We start from the raw sequence: 19,481 nt of genomic DNA on the forward strand, positions 1-19,481 counted from the left end.
CATTCAGGATAAAAGATGTCCTAATTTATAATTTCCTCTCTTCCTCCGTCACCCTCCTCCCTGACCACAGTGATGACAGACAACGCCTGATTACCTGCAAGCAGATGATTCACAGAGCAGGTTTCTCAGACCCTTGCTGGCCCCGACAGACGCCCTGCATGAGTAAGGTAGGAATGGGATAGGTGGGTGATGCAGTCTCAAAGGTGACAATTAGGGCAGAGGGCTTTCTTTTCAATAGGTTTTCAAACTGTAGGTCATGACCCATTTAGTGGGCTGTGAATCAATTTAGGAGGTTATGACCAACATTAAAAGAAATAGAATAAAACAGAAAATACAATAGTATATTGCATGTTGTGAGGATAAGTATTTATGAGGCTCTTGGGGTTTTTTGTTGTTGTTGTTTGTTTTTGAGATGGAGTTTTGCTCTGTCGCCAGGCTGGAGTGCTATGGCACGATCTTGGCTTACTGCAACATCCGACTCCCTGGTTCAAGCGATTTTCCTGCCTCAGCCTCCCGAATAGCTGGGATTACAGGCACACACCACCACACCCAGCTAATTTTTGTATTTTTAGTAGATACGGGGTTTCACCATGTTGGCCAGGATGGTCTCAAACTCCTGACCACATGATTGGCCCACCTCGGCCTCCCAAAGTGCTGGGATTACAGGCGTGAGCCACTGAGGCCAGCCTCGAGGCTCTTGTTTTGACCATATGTGTACACACATGCAAACTAGGTAGCCGTGCAAAATGTATTTCTTACCGTGAGATGTTGTAGAAAATGTTCAAGCAACTCAGAGGATGTCAAGGGATGTAAGACTTGAGAAAGGACAGCAACCAAAGCATGACCACTAGAGGGCACCCCACCTCCTACTACAGCTGCTTCCTTTCCTTGCTATTGAGGCAGTCTCAGCAAAGATACCAGATACTCACTGCCCACGCGGCTTTCCTCCTCCCCTTGCTCTGGTCATGGCAGCCTACTGCTAGCTTGGCTGATGGCATGCCACCCTTTCCTTCCGAGTTTCTGTCTGCAGCCTGTGGTCAGTTGAGTGAATATCTCTTGAGCACACGTTCTAGTCTGTCAACTTGTCTGTCCCTTTGTGGGTGCCATCCTGGCATTCCTGGGCAGCCTGCTGTGCACACAGCCCATGCCCAGTGAATATCTACATTATTTGTCTCAGGGTAAGGTTTTCTTCTGTCCCAAATGCTCCCAAAGGAGGACATACCCAAGGCTCCACATTAGAAGCGAGTCAGAATAAAGTGGTGAGCACAAACCAGGCAGCCCCTGGCACTGTAGTCCTGGAGTCCACACCTCTCTGAGTCATGGTGGAGCCCCTCCAGCTTGGTGTCTACAAATGGGAGTCTATAGTCCTTCCCTGTCACGAATCAAATGGCCTCAGCCTGTTTGTTATGTAATTACTGCACAACTTTAATCCTGCAGGCTGCCTGCAGTACAGATCTGCTTGTTTAGAAACTAGCCGAGGGAGGAACAGATGCCTGGAAAATCCCTATGGCCCAAGGTGCCTTGCTGCCAATCTTCCCCAGAGGGCGCCATCTCCCCTCAGCCTCGCTAAGCCCCGCAGAGTGAGAAGTGTTGTTTTCCTGATTACACAGGCTCCCATCGTCCCTCTGGTCAGCCTCCATTTGTGAACAGTCTCCTGTGAAATGGAGATGTGTTCAGTTTAGAACCGCACTCTTCAATACAGTAGCCACTAGCCATATGTGGCTATATAAACTTAAATTCATCAGATAAATTTAACTAAAAATGTGGCTGCCTGGTGGCATTAGCCACATTTCAAGTGCTCAATTCAAGTGGCACTAGCCACCTGGACTGGTGGCCACTGTGTTGGGCAGTGCAGGTACAGCACAGGTCTCTCACAGCAGAAGGCTCCACTGACCAGTGCAGGTTTGGAAGGTTGGGCTGAACCACACCCCACACATCATATTCACTCTGTGATCTGGGGGCATCTTTAAATTTTGCTATCAAATTATTATTATTGTATTAACTTGATTTTACTTTGCTAATCCATTGCTTATAAATTCCTAGTGTTAGAGTAGGTAGCTAGGCAGACATGAGCAGGGCAGGAGAGGGCCCCCCTCCCCCAGGAATGTCAGGTGACCATCAAGTAATGGTCAGGCAATTGTTAAGCTGTCTCTCTAAAATAACTGGTTGCAGCCAGAGCCAGAGAAAGAGTCTCCCAATAGATAGAAAACATCTGAAGCTGGTAATCAGCAGCTTCCTGACAAGATCTCAGGAGTTGGGCGAGTGGGCTCAAGCACGCACACTAAGAGGCAAAATGGCAGTTTAACCGGTATGTGACCTTCCTCTAGAAACGACTGATAAGGGAAAAACACCTCAAATGAGCATGCATACACCTCCAGTAAACAGTCTGAGCATGCAGCTCCTCCCAAATGCTGGCAAGCCACCATGCCTGCGGACAGCCTGCTCCAAGGGAAGAGTCGGGGGAGAAGAAACATAAACCCTGGAACCATGCCAATGTATAAAACCTCAAGTCAAGGGCCGGACGGGGCACTTGGATCTCTCAGGTCACCTGCTTGGCTCTCTTCCAAGTATACTTTACTTCCATTTGTTCCTGCTCTAAAACTTTTTAATAAACCTTCACTCCTGCTCTAAAACTTGCCTCAGTCTCTCCCTCTGCCTTAAACCTACTTCTGCCCCTCGGCCAAATTCTTTCCTCCAAGGAGGCAAGACTTGAGTTGCTGCAGACCCATATGGATTTGCTGCTGCTAACATACTTTGGTGCCACATGACTCAGACACATTCCCTAGTGATAAGACACTCCTACAACTCACCTTCTTCCGCTGGAGGTAGTCAACCCCTGTACGCGGTTTCCTTCTCCTGCTCTCCTGCTTATAGAACAATTGTTCCTCCAGAACAATTCCTCTCAGCCATAGTGGCTCTGCTCCCACCAGATGATCTCTCAGCTCATCCTGGTGGCTTGCAGGGGTACAGGTCTGCCGGCTATGTTGCCCAGGCTGGCCTCAAACTCCTGGCTTCAATGATCCTCTCATCTTAGCCTCTTGAGTACTGGGACTATAAGTGCCCACTGCCACGCCTGGCTGGTTAGGCTACTTTTCTGTGGATCACAGCCCATCATCCACCAATGCCTTGCCAACAACTGTAAATGTCTCATCCCTGAATCCTGGAACTGATAACAGCTCTGCCAGGTCTTCAGGTAAGGAGAGCAGGCCAACAGTCTGACTTCCAAGATAAATCTGCAGCAGGTATGTCGGCCACTTCCTTTTTACTCTTCCCTCAATTTTATTTAGAAAATGTTTAGGTATTTCTGGGGAAATCTAAGACATATATGATTGGGTTCCCACCCTTAGGAAGTTCAAAGTTTTGTTTCAAATAAAAGTAATGCCCTTAAAACAATTAACACTACAAATTGGCAGATAGTAAAAGGCATTTTGTAAAGTGATTAAAATAAAATTTTAGCCCCAAACCTGCAAGTGGCTCAGCCCCTCAAATTTAGGTGAAAGTCTTTTGTACTATAGAGAAGTTTCTATTAAAGAATGGCCACGATAAACAAGCCATGCTTTCTCAAATACACATATCCCCATATTGACATGTACACACAGTCATGGAGGGCCCCAGGTGCTGGCTTGTTTTTCCCCATGGAGTAGAAAGGCTTGCTGAGAAAAGCATGGCCAAGGGTGCTTGACAAGGCTCAGGCCATTCTAACACTGCCCTATGGACCTGTATTGAATGGCATGGTTGGTTGTCCCTGGGTAAAACTCAGCTCTCAAAGCTTACAGATTCCTAAATGTCAGGCAGGGTTACATTAAATTGCCACCCTGCCTTGAAAGGTCTCTTTCAGGAAGACAGGTGCATATTTGGCTCAGTCTGTTCCTTTATTCATTTGTCCACCATTCCCTACATCCATCTGTCCATCGGTATGTAGTCTATGCGGCCTCATGGTTCATGCCCATAAGGAACACCTCACTCATTTGTACCAGTTTGGTAGAAAGGACAGTCTGAACGAATTCATTCAAAAAAGGCCTGCAAACCTACTAGAGGTCTTCAGATCTTTTATCAGGGCCCCCTGGCACAGCTCCATACTCAGAGCAGGGCAGGAAGCACTGGCTTTGCAGCCTGACAGTCCTGGGTGACTGCCGGGGATGTGTGTTTTTGGGCAAGTGGGCTAATCTCTCTAATCTTCTGTTTGCCTATCTGTACGTGACTAGGATTAGATGGCTGTACATAGAAGCATCCAGCATAGGGCCAGGCTTGCAGTAGAACTGAGTGTTAGTCTCTGGATCCTGAGGCTGCTCCCGGTCCCTGCTCCCAATGCTTGACATTTGCCCTTAGGAAGAGCCACATGAGAAGGTTTGCCTAGCAGGTGGGAGAGAGCAACAGCATTGGAGAGAAGCAGCCTGAATGGGAGTGCAGAGCCAGAGAAGGGAGGCCAGGCACCTCCACAAGAAGGCAGCTGCTTCTGGGAAAGCAGACATCGAGTCCATGCCTCTCCCTAGTACCCTCTCCACTACAAGGCACTGGGGCATGTGACCCGGGCTGACATGCCTCCAATTCCTGCCTTCCAGCGTTATTTCCCAGAAGGGTCAGTAATGTTAGATCATGGAGACTGACAACTAGAACTGTACTGAGATCAAAGTAGTCAACATCTGGGGAATTCCAGGAGTACAGAGGGCAGCCCAAGGAAACCAGATGATTCCAGCCAGCCTAGGCAGGGTGGGTGGGCACTGCCTGCTGAGTGCCTGAGTGGTGTGGGCTTAGGAGGTGGGGCTGCACCAGGCCCTCTGGCAGACCCATCATCATGCTGTTGATTGGTCTGGTAATGACAGAGACCTGAGTGTGTATCTTCGATTTTCCAGTTTCTAGCTGTGTACACCAGGGCTTGTTATTTTGGCTATGGTCCTCAGTGTTCTCATCTATAAAGGGAGGATAATATCCACTGCAGGGCTGCTATGGGGCTTAACAGCTATCACATATGCTGGAGCTGCATACGCACGCAGAACCCAGCCCATACCATGGACTCAGCATTGGCCCAGACCCTAACTGTTCCAAAAAGATGTCTGACTAGTGAATTAAGTAATTTTAAGGTACAAATGCCACCATCTTCGGTGGATGGCCAGAGCCAAACCTCCTTATTGTTCCCCTTTAGTGTACGAATAAAGCCCATCAGGCCCTGACAGAAGAATCAGCCCCAAAGCAGAATGAAGGGAGTGTGGGGTATCAGTCACCCATCCATCTCTGACCCACGCGTTACACAGGGGCGGGTTGGTCATATGGATTCTGATCTGAAGGACGGGAGTAGGGGGTGGGTCTCTTATAGTAACCAGCTGAGGGCTCTTAAAAAATGTTCAGCGGAAACATGAACCACATCACAGAAGTAGAGGCAGACCTTGCTTCATGAGCAAGCTCATCTCTGGAACAAACTGGCAAAGCATCTCTGCTGGTGAGTCATTTGTCTTACTCTTTATATTGAAAAGAAGACAGGGAGGACTAACCCCAGGTATTGTTGGTATTCTCAGATTCCTGTCTGTAGTAGGGTACAGTGCAAAATGCCAGGCTATGGAGCTCAGCTGCTCTTCGTTCAAATTCCATCACTGCCATTTGCTGCTGTGTGGGTTAAACTGGAGAAACATGAAAACTACTGAACATGTTTCCTGGCACACAGTTAGTGCTTGTAGGCTGATGGTACTGCTAGTAATGGCATAGTCAGACCCACCCAGGGAGATAAGGAGAATCTAGTTATTGTCTATATTTGCTCAATGAATAATCTCTGTTTTCATTTCTTTTGCATAAGACAGGCTGTTTTATCAGATTATCATTTATGTTCTTTTTTCAATATAAATCAATATACTACTGTAGAAACTTTGAAAACTATTTTAAAAAAAGGAAGAAATAAGTCACCCATAATTCCACCAGCTGGAGGCCAACTGTTAATAAAATGTGATAATTTTTTCCAGGTTTCTAAAAGTACGGTCAGTCAAAATCACATAGTTTATCATGAACTCTTAAGTGAGGGCCCACAGAATACATGGCAGAAGGATTCAAGGGGTTCATGGACTCCCAGAATTGTAGGGGTGTTTGTGTGTGTGTGTGTGTGTGTGTGTGTGTGTGTGTGTGTATATACATTATTTCTGAGAAAAGGTCTGCAGTTTTTAGGAGATTCTCGAAGGAGTTTATGGTCAAAAAAGGTTAAGAATCACAATTTTATATCCTTTTGACATCTATTTGTTGTAATAGTAATAGCTAATACTTATTTTGCATATTTACTTTGTGTTTACACTGTTCTTAGCAATTTAACTGTATTGCATTTTCCAAAATCAGTAAAACTACTTCCTAAACATTTAAGTATATTCTATTTTATGTATGAATTGTAATTTGCTTCATCATTATCAGACTTTTACACTACTTCCAAAGTTGTAGATTTTTTTTTAATTTTCAGAAAACAAAATAGGATTTTAATTATAGAGGATAAAGAAATGAATGTTTTTAGTTCGCCTAGAAGGGAAAGTAATTTTTCATACTCTATTTGCACAGCACTGTCCAGGCCCAATCTGTTTACCAATTATTATACATCAAAGTTTACCAATTATTACACATGAATTTGCACAGGTCCTTTGAGGAAATGTGTAATGGCAGCATAAGGGACCAGCAAAAGCTGGAACAGGAAGATACCAAAAAAAGGCAAGAGCGAGTCAAGCAATAATGGGGAGCTGAACATTATTCTTAAGAGCAAAGCCACCTGTTTCATATTTTAAATGATGAAAAAATATGTTTTTGCCCATGTGAATCAATAACACATACACATCATCTGACCTACTTAATACAGTGCCCCAGAGAGCTTGTGGGGGGCAGGATGTCTACTGGCTGACCTATCACCCTTAGAGATCTAACAATTGTGACGTAAGGGCAAGGATTTTTATTGAGCAGTCTTAGCCCAAAGGCAGCATCCTTCCTTGCTAGAGAGAAAGGGCACTTTGGTCCCTGGAAAGACAGAGGCAAGCAGCAGCATTGGAGACACTGCTCCCAGTCAGGACTCAAAGTCAGGGACAGAAGTGTTTCTGAGTGGATTAGGAAAGGTAACCTCATCGTTTATATGCACTTGTCTGGTCAGGCAATATTTTGACTTTGCTGGCAGAGGTTCTGTCCAAACACCTGCTCTTCTTCATACATCTTCTAGAGGTGCTGGCCAGACATGGCTCCAGGTCACTGGAAATGAGCTGCTGCATGTTGAGTATCTGCAGTCCAGTAGCAAGGGCAGACTTGGCACTCATGGGCTGATGTTGCCGCAGCTGCCCCTGCTCCCACACCACAGGTTACATACATGATCCCTTGTCCTGTCCATGGTCTTTGCCAGGGTCACAGGGCAGAGGGAAGGGTCAGAGAGAAGTGACATCTGGAAGGGCTGGTGCCCTGGGTAAGAAAGGTTGCCCATCTGGCATCCCATTTCAATTGGGTTTTCTGCTTGTTAAATGAGGCCCCTAAGTCCTAACCTGCCAATCACAGGAGCTAAGGCAAGGTTCCGCTTTGGGGAAATCTACCTTTTAAGAGACTTCTTGCTCAGAAGTCTTCAGGAAATGAGGCTCTGATGGTAGAATGCCATAAACTGTGTTAAATGATGAAGGGGAAAGTTTAGTTGGGAAGTGAGGAGAACCACCCAATGCTTTAACCATGAAGCCAGCTCAGCCAAAGTGCTGGGCAGTCGTGGGCTTTTCTATGCTTTGTTTCCCCATTAGTAGCCTTTGAAAATCTATGCAATTGAGGGGAAGTAAAGGCAGGAAGGACTACCTACCCAGGCAGAGCAGTCTTGCCATCCCCAAACACCTGTGGTCTCCAGGAGTCTCCTTGATAGGAGAGCCCCCTGGTAGGGGCACTTGCTTTAGCTTTCACAATTTATTAGGAAATGGGGCTCAGGATGGGTGGGCAACTGTGGTGAGGCGGGGGGAGATGAAAACAGGCATGTCCCATTGATGAGCTCATATTATCAGTGGGCTCAACCATCCATCATCAGTGTTGCTCTTCCAAACAGCACTGTGCCCACCTGGCAACAAAGCGACTTTTGCTTTCAAAATAATTGAGCACAGGATTTTATGGAATGTGCTTAGGGGTCAGTTATGAGTTGTCTCCCAGATGGGTGAGATCCTGAGAATTTTCAGGCTAATGGAGAGTCCTCATCCTGTCTGAGCAATTTCCCCTCAGAATTGGTTATCTTCAATATACTGGACTGTGCTGTTTCTACACATCCCAGTGGGTGGGTTTAGAAGATGATTATTTGCCCCCTAAATGTGGTCAATGGGACAGCAGGAAGACAAAGAATGCCATCCTCAGCCCCAAATATAATTCCTGGGTTCTGACTCACAGGTGTTCATCAGAACAGACACCATGGCAGAGCATGATTATCATGAAGACTATGGGTTCAACAGTTTCAATGACAGCAGCCAGGAGGAGCATCAAGACTTCCTGCAGTTCAGCAAGGTCTTTCTGCCCTGCATGTACCTGGTGGTGTTTGTCTGTGGTCTGGTGGGGAACTCTCTGGTGCTGGTCATATCCATCTTCTACCATAAGTTGCAGAGCCTGACGGATGTGTTCCTGGTGAACCTACCCCTGGCTGACCTGGTGTTTGTCTGCACTCTGCCCTTCTGGGCCTATGCAGGCATCCATGAATGGGTGTTTGGCCAGGTCATGTGCAAGAGCCTACTGGGCATCTACACTATTAACTTCTACACGTCCATGCTCATCCTCACCTGCATCACTGTGGATCGTTTCATTGTAGTGGTTAAGGCCACCAAGGCCTACAACCAGCAAGCCAAGAGGATGACCTGGGGCAAGGTCACCAGCTTGCTCATCTGGGTGATATCCCTGCTGGTTTCCTTGCCCCAAATTATCTATGGCAATGTCTTTAATCTCGACAAGCTCATATGTGGTTACCATGATGAGGCAATTTCCACTGTGGTTCTTGCCACCCAGATGACACTGGGGTTCTTCTTGCCACTGCTCACCATGATTGTCTGCTATTCAGTCATAATCAAAACACTGCTTCATGCTGGAGGCTTCCAGAAGCACAGATCTCTAAAGATCATCTTCCTGGTGATGGCTGTGTTCCTGCTGACCCAGATGCCCTTCAACCTCATGAAGCTCATCCGCAGCACACACTGGGAATACTATGCCATGACCAGCTTTCACTACACCATCATGGTGACAGAGGCCATCGCATACCTGAGGGCCTGCCTTAACCCTGTGCTCTATGCCTTTGTCAGCCTGAAGTTTCGAAAGAACTTCTGGAAACTTGTGAAGGACATTGGTTGCCTCCCTTACCTTGGGGTCTCACATCAATGGAAATCTTCTGAGGACAATTCCAAGACTTTTTCTGCCTCCCACAATGTGGAGGCCACCAGCATGTTCCAGTTATAGGCCTTGCCAGGGTTTCGAGAAGCTGCTCTGGAATTTGCAAGGCATGGCTGTGCCCTCTTGATGTGGTGAGGCAGGCTTTGTTTATAGCTTGCGCATTCTCATGGAGAAGTTATCAGACACTCTGGCTGGTTTGGAATGCTTCTTCTCAGGCATGAACATGTACTGTTCTCTTCTTGAACACTCATGCTGAAAGCCCAAGTAGGGAGTCTAAAATTTTTAAGGACTTTCCTTCCTCCATCTCCAAGAATGCTGAAACCAAGGGGGATGACATGTGACTCCTATGATCTCAGGTTCTCCTTGATTGGGACTGGGGCTGAAGGTTGAAGAAGTGAGCACGGCCAACAAAGCTGTTGATGGTAGGTGGCACACTGGGTGCCCAAGCTCAGAAGGCTCTTCTGACTACTGGGCAAAGAGTGTAGATCAGAGCAGCAGTGAAAACAAGTGCTGGCACCACCAGGCACCTCACAGAAATGAGATCAGGCTCTGCCTCACCTTGGGGCTTGACTTTTGTATAGGTAGATGTTCAGATTGCTTTGATTAATCCAGAATAACTAGCACCAGGGACTATGAATGGGCAAAACTGAATTATAAGAGGCTGATAATTCCAGTGGTCCATGGAATGCTTGAAAAATGTGCAAAACAGCATTTAAGACTGTAATGAATCTAAGCAGCATTTCTGAAGTGGACTCTTTGGTGGCTTTGCATTTTAAAAATGAAATTTTCCAATGTCTGCCACACAAACGTATGTAAATGTATATACCCACACACATACACACATATGTCATATATTACTAGCATATGAGTTTCATAGCTAAGAAATAAAACTTTTAAAGTCTCCAAACTACTTTTACACTTCGGCACATTCTATTTTAATGTGGTATGCCTGGAATATACAAAAAAGTTACTTTTGGGCTCAGAGCCCGGGAAATAAGTCGTAAACTTTCATGGCAGTGCTCTATCATGGAAATGGAATACACCAGTGATAATGACCCTGCTCTTTCACTGTGGTTTCTAACCTCCTGTCCAAAGTGTGGGGCACATTTGTTTAACTTCCAGAATGTGGTCACAGGATGAGGCATAGTTTTAAATGTCAGATTTTATGCATGTTTATTAAATCCTGGCAGTCTGTTCAATAGGCTTAAAGATGTTTTTTGGGCTTATGTATCCCAAAATCACTCACCAAAATACAGAGAACCAACTGACAACAGCTAAGTAGAATGCACAGAGAAGTAGGCCAGAACTGACTTAACAGTGTGGTTTTGGGGCTGAATAGACGAGAGTTGAATCCCTGCCACTCACCAGTTTGTAAGACCTTGGGCGATCTCTTAGCCTCTGAGCACCTGTTTCCTTTCTTTTTGGTGAAACATGGATCATAACAGCACCACCTCTATGGGTTGGTGTGAATACCTGAGACACTGCATGTAAAACACTTGGCACAGTTTGCATTTGGGGAGAAAAGGTCCAAAAAATAGCAGTAGTTATTATTTCTTACAAGAACTGGTGACACAAAATGGAAGCCCTCCATGTCAGCTCAGTGGGTTAGTGAGGCGAGGGAGGGTTTATATCGTGCCTTCCAGGTGTGTGGCATACCATGTGCACCTGGTGCAGCTGAGCACAGGCTGGGCCTTTCAGAGCCCACATGATCCTACCTACTGTTTCATAAACATGCCTAAATGCATCTACAAGCAGAGTTTTACTGTACTCAGGCCACATGGACCTCCGAGTGCTTCCTCCAACTACAAAATCTGCCCTTTTAGGGTGACAAGGCTGACATTTATCTTTTAAGTGGCTTTCAAAGAGAGTTTCTGTCATTCCCCCTTTGTGCATTCATGTTAACCTGGAATCTGACAGAGGGGCCACCAGTCCCTGGTATCCCTGACAGTGTCCCGGCCCAAGGGACAGAGGCAGAAGTAGAGTCAGGAGACAGGGCCCTGCAGCATTTCCACGAGTCCCCATGGAGAGATGCAGAAAGGTGTGATGAGAATGTAGGCTCTGGGCTCACTCTGAGTGTTCAGTGACAGCTCCACCACCATGTACCCCTGTGCAGGGGATGCAGTACCCCTGACCCAAGCCCTGGTTCACCACCTACACCACTGGGTCATGAAGGCCCTCCCTCCTGGGGTGCTCATGAGCACGGCCAGCACACTGCAAGCACCATGCTTGGGCCTGCCTGGCCACAGCAACAGAAAAGCAGCGCTGGGACCATGGGGCTTTCCCTGACCAGGTGCCCGCTCCCTCCCAGGGTCCTTGCACTGGCCTTTTGTAGCTTAGGAAAGCCCTGCCTGCCTGGCCCCAGGAACAGCACAGCAGCAAAATCTTTCTTTGCCTTCCCTGCCTCCTCAGCCACTAATTGATCCTATGCGTCTGGGCCCTTACCTGCCACTCTTTGGAGTAGATGTCAGTTTTCCAACCCCTTCCCCTGGATAGGGGAATAAACGCGGGCACAGCACATGCAGATTACAAAGGGCCTTCACGTCTTGATCTCACTCCATCCACATCACAGCCCAGGAAGCAGAAGATGCTGTTGGTACAGGCTCCATTCCACAGAGGAGACTGAGGTCATGTGTGGGGCAGAGCCAGTTCCCAATCTCAGCCCACCCTTCTCCCTTCCATTTGGCTCTCCCTTCTGCTCGTCCACACCAGCACATGGCATCAGAGGCCTTGGGGGAGGGGATGAGGCTGGGTGTGGGCTCTGCTTGAGTCCATACTGCCTTGGTGTGGCCTCAGGGTTGGAGGGTAAAGGATGTGCTCTTTCCCTACCAAGTTCCCAACACCTGGGGGTGGCTGCAGTACTTATGGGCTCCAATCCCTTCAGAGATATGGCAGAGGCCACTAATGGCCACATCATCTGAGATGTGGGGAACACAAGATGACACTGACTCTAGGGGCTACCTGGGTGCTAGGGGCCCAGGTGTCCTCCGTAGGTGTTCTGGACTGAGGAGATGGTGCCATAGAAGGGAAAAGCCTGGAGCTACCCCTACTGGAGGGGTGGAGGCAAAGCGAAGAGGATGGGGCCCAGAAGTGGTCAGGGCAGTCACTCTGGCCTCCTCCTCCAAGGGGCTCTCAAAGCAGCACCTCCTTCCAGCTGCCTAGTCCTTGTTGGTCCCTGGTAACTAATGCCATTTTGTAGAAGGCCTGGCACTATCATCCCCATTTTCAGATAAGAAAACTAGTTCAGAGAGATTAATGCCTGCCAAAGCTCACACAACAGAGCTAGGACTACAATCTCAGTAAACAGCCTTTCTTTGCCCAGAAATGTTGGCTCCAAGAAGGTTTCCTGCCACTGACAAGCCACAGGGTACCTGTCACCTCTGTATTCAGCTGAAGGCAGAGATCTTGGGTCAACCCACGCGCAAGGTGGCTTTGTAACCTTAACCATTCACCATATCCTGTTCTCATTTTGTTTCTGAGATACCAAGCATCAAATCTCCTGGTGGGTGACAAATCTACCACAGCTCCCCTAAATACTCTGACCATGAAGCACCAGTTCTGAAGCAATTACTGGTAAAGATGCTCTGAGGGTTCAGGGAATGTTTCTGTGGGAGAGTTTAAGCTCACTTAGGGTCATTTGGGTATCTGAAGGATCTTCTTTGCAGGAGACGACTGGGTTGCGCAGTGCAAGGTACTGAGGTGGTAGCAGTAGCACACACAGCTCAGCCCCTGATGACACATCAGGAAAGCAACATAACTCCATGAAAGTCTTCCCAGGCATTAGACACTGGGCTGGGCTCAGTGCTCCACACACACAGTTCTCATGCAATCTTCCTAACACCCCTAGGGGTGAGTGCTGTTCCAGTCTCTTCGGTATAGGGGAGGAAACTGAGTTTGTGGGCTGCACTACCTAGAGCCATGGAGCCTGGAGGTGGCAGACCAGATATGTTTGGTTCTGGAGCTCAAGCTCTTCACCACCATACTGTCTGTTCATCTGGTAGCTAGAGGGGGAGGCCGGGCCTCAAGGAGGCCATGACTGGGTAGAGGCTGAGCAAAGGCTGAGGGAGTCACAGCCCAGTGCCCCTGCCAGCCCTTACTCCACAGGCCTGGTTCACCAGCTGCCAAGAGCTTGATTTCCTTCTCTGCCTCAGTCCGGAGAACAGCTGGACACCTGGTCAGGGTAGATGGTGGAGGGTGGGCCTGAATGACTGAAAAGGTGTGCATGGGTGTGTCTGGAGGGCTATGACGAATACCATCTTTTCTCCAGAAGTCAGGGGCTGTGCTCCTGCTCTGCACCACCATTCTAGGTCTGAGCCACGCACAGGGACCACTAGGAGGTTGCTTAGGGAGTCCCAGCATCAGGCCACATCTCCCTGGCAGGCTGGACTTTGGGACCCCTTCCTGACCCATCTCTGCCAGGAGGAGGGGCAAGGCAAACAACTTCCTTAGCCCCAAAACTGTGTACATGTGCGAAAGAGCGAACATGAAGGCAGGGGAGATGGGCAAAATGCGGACATGGGACGGAGAGAAGAGAGCTGAACTCTTCCAAATGAATCTTAAGCCAGTGGACTGGAGTCTAAAGCCTAGTTCTGGCACCTCCAACAACAGAAGTTATCCAGCCTCCTGAGGCTTCAGCTTCTTTGCCTATAAAATGAGATAATTCCCACTCCCTGATGGGCTGCACAGGGACTAGTGAGGTCATGTGTAAGAGCAGCTGGTGCAAGGGAGGGGCTCAACAGCATCACTTTCAACAACACTACTTCCAAGTGGCCTAATATTCCTCATGAATTTGGACTTAGTGTTTAATCTCTCCCGGATCCCTTCTTATCTTGAATTTGCTTATTTTTTCCCGACGTTTCTTGCCAGGGATGCTTACACAAATCTAGGGCTCTAGATCTCCCACACTTTCTCAGACTCTCGGTGTTTTTGGTTTAGGTCTTAAAACTTAGGAAGAAAAAGTATGTAGGAAAAAGCTACCAGAAATGCTTGGGTTTATCTCTAGCTAATGCACAAAAAAAGTGTCTGACAATGCAGCCTTTAACTGACTTGGAAGGGTGGGGTGGCTCTTCACCCCAACAGAAGTGCAGGGATTACAGGTTCCTATCAGTTAGTCCCAGATCCGCCTTGGTGGCCGAAGACCAGCACACTGGCAGTTTCCTTTCCCTGGAACAGTTCCTGATTTCCCAAGACCAAACCACACATATTTGTCAGCAGTCAGAATGCCTTCTGTTTTTGTTCCTACTGGGCAGGGGAAGGTGGATAGTCACTTTCTCACTCAGGCTAGAGGAAGCAACAAGACAATTTCAAGCCGGAATGTCCTCCCAGGCCCCCAGGTTTCTGGTCCTGCTCACTTTACCACCTATCATCTACCCACCTGGCTTTCCAGGTGATGGAGGCAGAGTGTGGCTTAGTGCTAGTGGAATGGAACATGCCCCAGGGACCATTGAGCCATGGGGGTTGGGAGAACACTGCAGGCTTACATGGTCAGGGGTTGGAGGGGTGTCCCAGGAAGGAAAGGAAAAGCCTAAAGTCACAGAAGTGACAGTAGTAGACATGATCTTGGGTCTGGTGAGTTTGGTGATCAGGCTGGCTTTATCCATGAAGCTATAACATGATAAGTTCAGTTATTCTCTAGTCAGGGAACAGAGGGTTGTGGAGATACATGTAAGCCCAAAGTCCCTTACAATGGCAGCGTCATGAAGATTAAAGACATGCAGCAGAAATCCTGAATGATCAATCTGACAGATCAGTCCTAGCTCTCCTCTGAATTCTGGGCAGGAAAAGAGGGACAGATCTCAATGTTGAGGCAGGAGCATCATAAAAAATGTCCTTAACCAGAGGGAAAATGGGTCAAGAAACGTCTGGGACCTGGGACCCACATAAATTCTTTCTTGAGGTTCTGAACAGCCAGTGCTTTTTTGTAAACTGCTCTAAAGCCAGACAACAGAGACTGAGAAACATCAAGCAAGGACCTCCTTTTCTTATGGGTCCCATGTCATAAACTCTTGACATTTTAACATGGTGGCACTTTATACAACTCATATTTTTAAAAACTGACCTTGTGAAACTCTCCTTGAAAACCTTGTTGGCAAATAGCTACACTAGAAAAATGAGAAGGCCAAGGGAGAATAAGTACTTAAGGATATCCTTGCCGTGGCTGCTTTGTCCCTCTGAAGCCTGCTCTGCCTGTGTAAGCTATAGCATTCTTGCGGCAGTCAGGAAGGTTCAGTGGATCCAGGTCACTGATTAAAAGCAGCATAAAATACCAGTGCTAGGGCAAAGTGCAGGCTAGGTGAGTGGAAAGTCCCTTGGGTTCCACAGGGTACAGAGTAATAGGCCTGTCCATATTTTTCTTACTGCTAAAACTTTGAGGCTTTGAGTGGGTTTATCTGCAGCTAAAGGAACCTCTGAGAGGGCGCATCTATCAGAGACAATTGCAACTAAATCCGAGCTTCCTTTCTCATGGCATCCTTGCCAAGCCTGATTAGTGTTTCCAAAAGATGAACTAAACTCACCGTGCTGGAGCCTCATGGACAAAGCCAATCCAATCACCAAACTGGAGACCCAAGACAGCCCCTACTCACTGTTGCCTCTATGACTTTGGGCCTTGCCTTCCCTTCCTGGAACACCTTCCTCTGAAGCAAGCTTATCCAACCTGTGGCCCATAGGCCGCATGCAGCCCATGACTTTGAATGCAGCCCAACACAAATTCATAAACTTTCTTGAAACGTTATGACATTTTTTGGGGGGGGTAAGGCGATTTTTTTAAAGCTCATTAGCTATCGTTAGTGTTAGTTTATTTTATGTGTGGCCCAAAACAATTCTTCTTCCAGTGTGGTCCAGGGAAGCCAAAAGACTGGACACCCCTGCTCTGATGCGTTCCCTGACAGTATTAGCCTGCAGTGTTCTCCCAACCCCTATAGTCCAGTGTTCCCTAGGGCATGCTTCATTCCATTAGCACTAAGCCATACTCTGCCTTCATCACTCAGCAAGCCAGGTGGGTAGGTGGTAAGGTGAGTAAGACCAGGAGCACAGGCGCCTGGGAGCAAGGCTTTTAAAGAGCAGCATGTTGCTCTGAGCAACTGCCAAGGGCGGCCCAGCAAGGGTTGCTGTTATAGGCTGAATTGTCTCCCCATGCCCCAATTATTCACATGCTGAAGCCCTAAGCACCAGTACCTCAGACTGTGACTGCATTTGGAGATGAGGCCTGTAGAGGAATGATTAAGTTAAGATGATGCCGTTAGGGTGGGCCCTAATCCAATCGACCAGTGTCTGTAAGAAGAGGAGATTGAGAGACATGGAGACACACCAGGGGCATGCAACAGGGGACAGACACATGAAGAGGCAGCAAGGGGGCAGATATCTGCAAGCCAAGGAGAAGCATCTTGCAGGAAACCAGCCCTGCCAGCACCTGACCTTGCACTTCCAGCCTCCAGAGCTGTGAGAAGGTAAATTTCTGTTATTTAAGCCACCCGGTCTGCGGTATTTTATATAGCACCCAAGCAAACTAATATAGTCGCTCAAGCCAAGAAAGACAGGCCTTAATAGTGATGCTAAAACCTGGGGCCACTGAAATCTCTCAGGAACTCTCTGCAAGGCTCAACACTGACAACTTCCCGAGCGCCGATGCTCTTCAAGGCCATCGCAAGCACTGTTCCCTTAGGCAAGGACAGTCAATCCTGCTTCCAGTGTCTCACTTTCCTCATCCTTTGATAAGAAAGCACAGGGGCCAGGCCTGTAATGAGCACTCAGGAAATGGGGGTGACCTCTACTCACTGTTCAGCCGCATTTGGGTCAAGAGAATCAGTTTCAGTGGGTGTTTCAGGCAAGGAGGAGCCGGACTCCTGTATCTGGCACAATTCCTCATCTGTGATGATATCAAACACAGCGTCATCCGGTGGCCTGTAGTCTGTATTTGCTCCTGGGCAGCAGAGGCAGATCAGGAGAGAAGAGACACAACACACTGTTATGCATAGGCTGGGTAAGGGCCCTTGGGAAAGTGAGAGAGTGCAGCTATGCAGAACAAGCTGCTGAGGCACAATTTAAGTGGTCACTCAACTGACAGCTATTCTGTCCAGAGTTGAGAGAAATGGTTGGTTGCTGGAACATTCCAAAAAAGTAGAGGAAGGCTTACAGACGAAATGGAATGTATAACCTAAGAGACTTCTCAAAGTCAGGGGCTTAGAGAGGTTTCAACCTCTTGCATATTCTCTGAGGTCCCTTATTTAGAAAGAAAAATCTTACTAAGAAAGAACCTAATAACAGAAAACACACTTCTATGCCACTAAATCCTTGCTCCGTAAGACACAGGCAGTACTTATTCATGTATTTTTGAAAGCAGGAGTCTGTCTGACCTGCATTTTCCCTTAATCCACTGATGCGTGGGAAAGAACCTCCCAGTGCCCAAGGGCTTGCAGCAGGCACTGGGTTTCCAACCAGGGGCCTTGTGTCCGACTGTGCAAACCACTTAGTAGGAAGGCCACTGTAGAAATGTTCCTGTACCAGTCATCTGCCCACAAACACTCTCCAGCATATGTCACGGAAAAATGTGAGAGCAGGTTTGAGGCAAAAATGAAAAAAACACTGGGTGCTGTGGCTCATGCCTATAATCCCAGCACTTTGGGAAGCCGGGGTGGGTGGATCACTTGAGGCCAGGAGTTCAGTACCAGCCTGGCCAACTTGATGAAACCCTGTGTCTAATAAAAATATAAAAATTAGCCAGGTGTGGTGGCGGGCACCTGTAATCCCAGCTACTCAGGAAGCTGAGGCACGAGAATCACATGAACCCAGGAGGCAGAGGTTGCAGTGAGCCGAGATCGTACCACTGCACTCCAGCCTGAGAAACAGAGCAAGACTTTGTCTCAAAAATAAATAAATAAATAAATAAATAAATAAATGAGTAGACAGGAAATGTCAAAAATCAAAACAAGTGACCGCAGCACTCTGTGGTCACTAATGAGTCAGGGCAAGCCCATGCAAAGTTCCTGGGGTGTTTAGCAAGAAAAATGGTTCAGGTGAGCTTAAAGTTCCCACCTGGACCTGCCACATGACCACTAAGGCAGGCCCTGCTTTAGAAGTGAAGTTCTTCTTCTTGTTTCAAGTCTGTGTAATAGAGAGCTTGAGGCATAGGCTGAAAAAAGGGGCCAGGGATTGTTTTTTTTTTCCATCAATTCAGCCACACTCCTGAACCTGCCTTGTAAGGCTGGCAGAGGGAAGGGAAAGCAGACAGCAGGGATCTAAAATGATGTCCACTGAGAGAAACCAAAGACTTAAATAAATAGAAAGTTGTATCATGTTCATGGACTGAGTCAATTTTATTAAGATGTCAATTCTCCCCAAACTGAACTAGAGATTCAATGCAATCTCAATTTAAATATCACCAGGATTTTTTGTAGAAATTGACAAACTGATTCTAAAACTTATATAGAAAAACAAAAAACCTAGAATAGCCAATACTTTGATAAAGAACAAAACTGGAGTCACTCTACGTGATGTTAAGATGCTTTATAAAACCATGGTCATCATAACAGTTTGGTATTAGTGAAAGAATAGGCACATAGATAAATGGAATAGAATAAAAGTCCAGATATAAATCCACACATATAAGGTCAATTGCCTACTTTCTCATGGCAGCATGAAAAAAAATAAGGTTGGTTTTTGACAAAGGTGCAAAGAACAGTCTTTCAATCAATGGTGTTGAAATAACTGGACAGCCATACAAAAAGATGAATCTCTATTCATACCTTGCACCATACACAAAGATAACTGAAAATGCATCATAGGCCTAAATGTATAAGCTAAAGTTGTAAAACTTCTAAGAGACAACAGAAGAAGGTCTGTGAGTCCTTGGGCTAAGTAAAGCCAGACATGACAACAAAAAGAAAAACATTTATGCATAACAGAAAAAACTTGATACATTGGACCTCATTAAAATGATAAACTTCTGCTCTTTGAAGACTTTTTTGCTCTTTGAAAGAAAATATAAAGATAAGCTATAGATTGGGAAAAAATACTTGTAAAATACATATGTGACAAAGAACTTGCATAGAGAATATACAGAGGACTCTCAAAATCCAATACTTAAAAAACATTTTAAAATGGGCAAAAGATTTGAAGAAGATAAACTAAAGCTGTGCAAAGTACACTTC

The 19,481-nt window shown here is 46.9% G+C and overlaps 2 protein-coding genes across 4 annotated transcripts in view; one reads left to right on the top strand and one right to left on the bottom strand.

The window, feature by feature from the left end:
* FYCO1 (FYVE and coiled-coil domain autophagy adaptor 1) overlaps positions 1-19,481 on the bottom strand; it is a 77,910-nt gene that overhangs the window by 20,218 nt on the left and 38,211 nt on the right. For all 3 annotated transcript variants that reach the window (XR_611805.4, XM_003818474.5, XM_008971814.5), the window contains exon 14: positions 17,110-17,254. Coding sequence is in view for 2 of the 3 variants with exons in the window: in XM_003818474.5 (XP_003818522.3) it covers positions 17,110-17,254 (145 nt within the window). In the remaining variant the exon portion in view is untranslated. The remainder of the gene's footprint in view (positions 1-17,109; positions 17,255-19,481) is intronic.
* On the top strand, positions 5,828-10,347 carry CXCR6 (C-X-C motif chemokine receptor 6). Its single transcript, XM_063602772.1, has one exon. The coding sequence runs from the start codon at positions 8,374-8,376 to the stop codon at positions 9,400-9,402; it is 1,029 nt and encodes a 342-aa protein (XP_063458842.1). The 5' UTR covers positions 5,828-8,373; the 3' UTR covers positions 9,403-10,347.

The sequence above is a fragment of the Pan paniscus genome, chromosome 2, assembly GCF_029289425.2.
Source record: "Pan paniscus chromosome 2, NHGRI_mPanPan1-v2.0_pri, whole genome shotgun sequence".
NCBI lineage: Eukaryota > Metazoa > Chordata > Mammalia > Primates > Hominidae > Pan > Pan paniscus.

Coding starts and splice junctions, on each gene's coding strand:
- CXCR6 (XM_063602772.1), top strand. CDS start 8,374: ATGGCAGAGCATGATTATCATGAAGACTATGGGTTCAACAGTTTCAAT.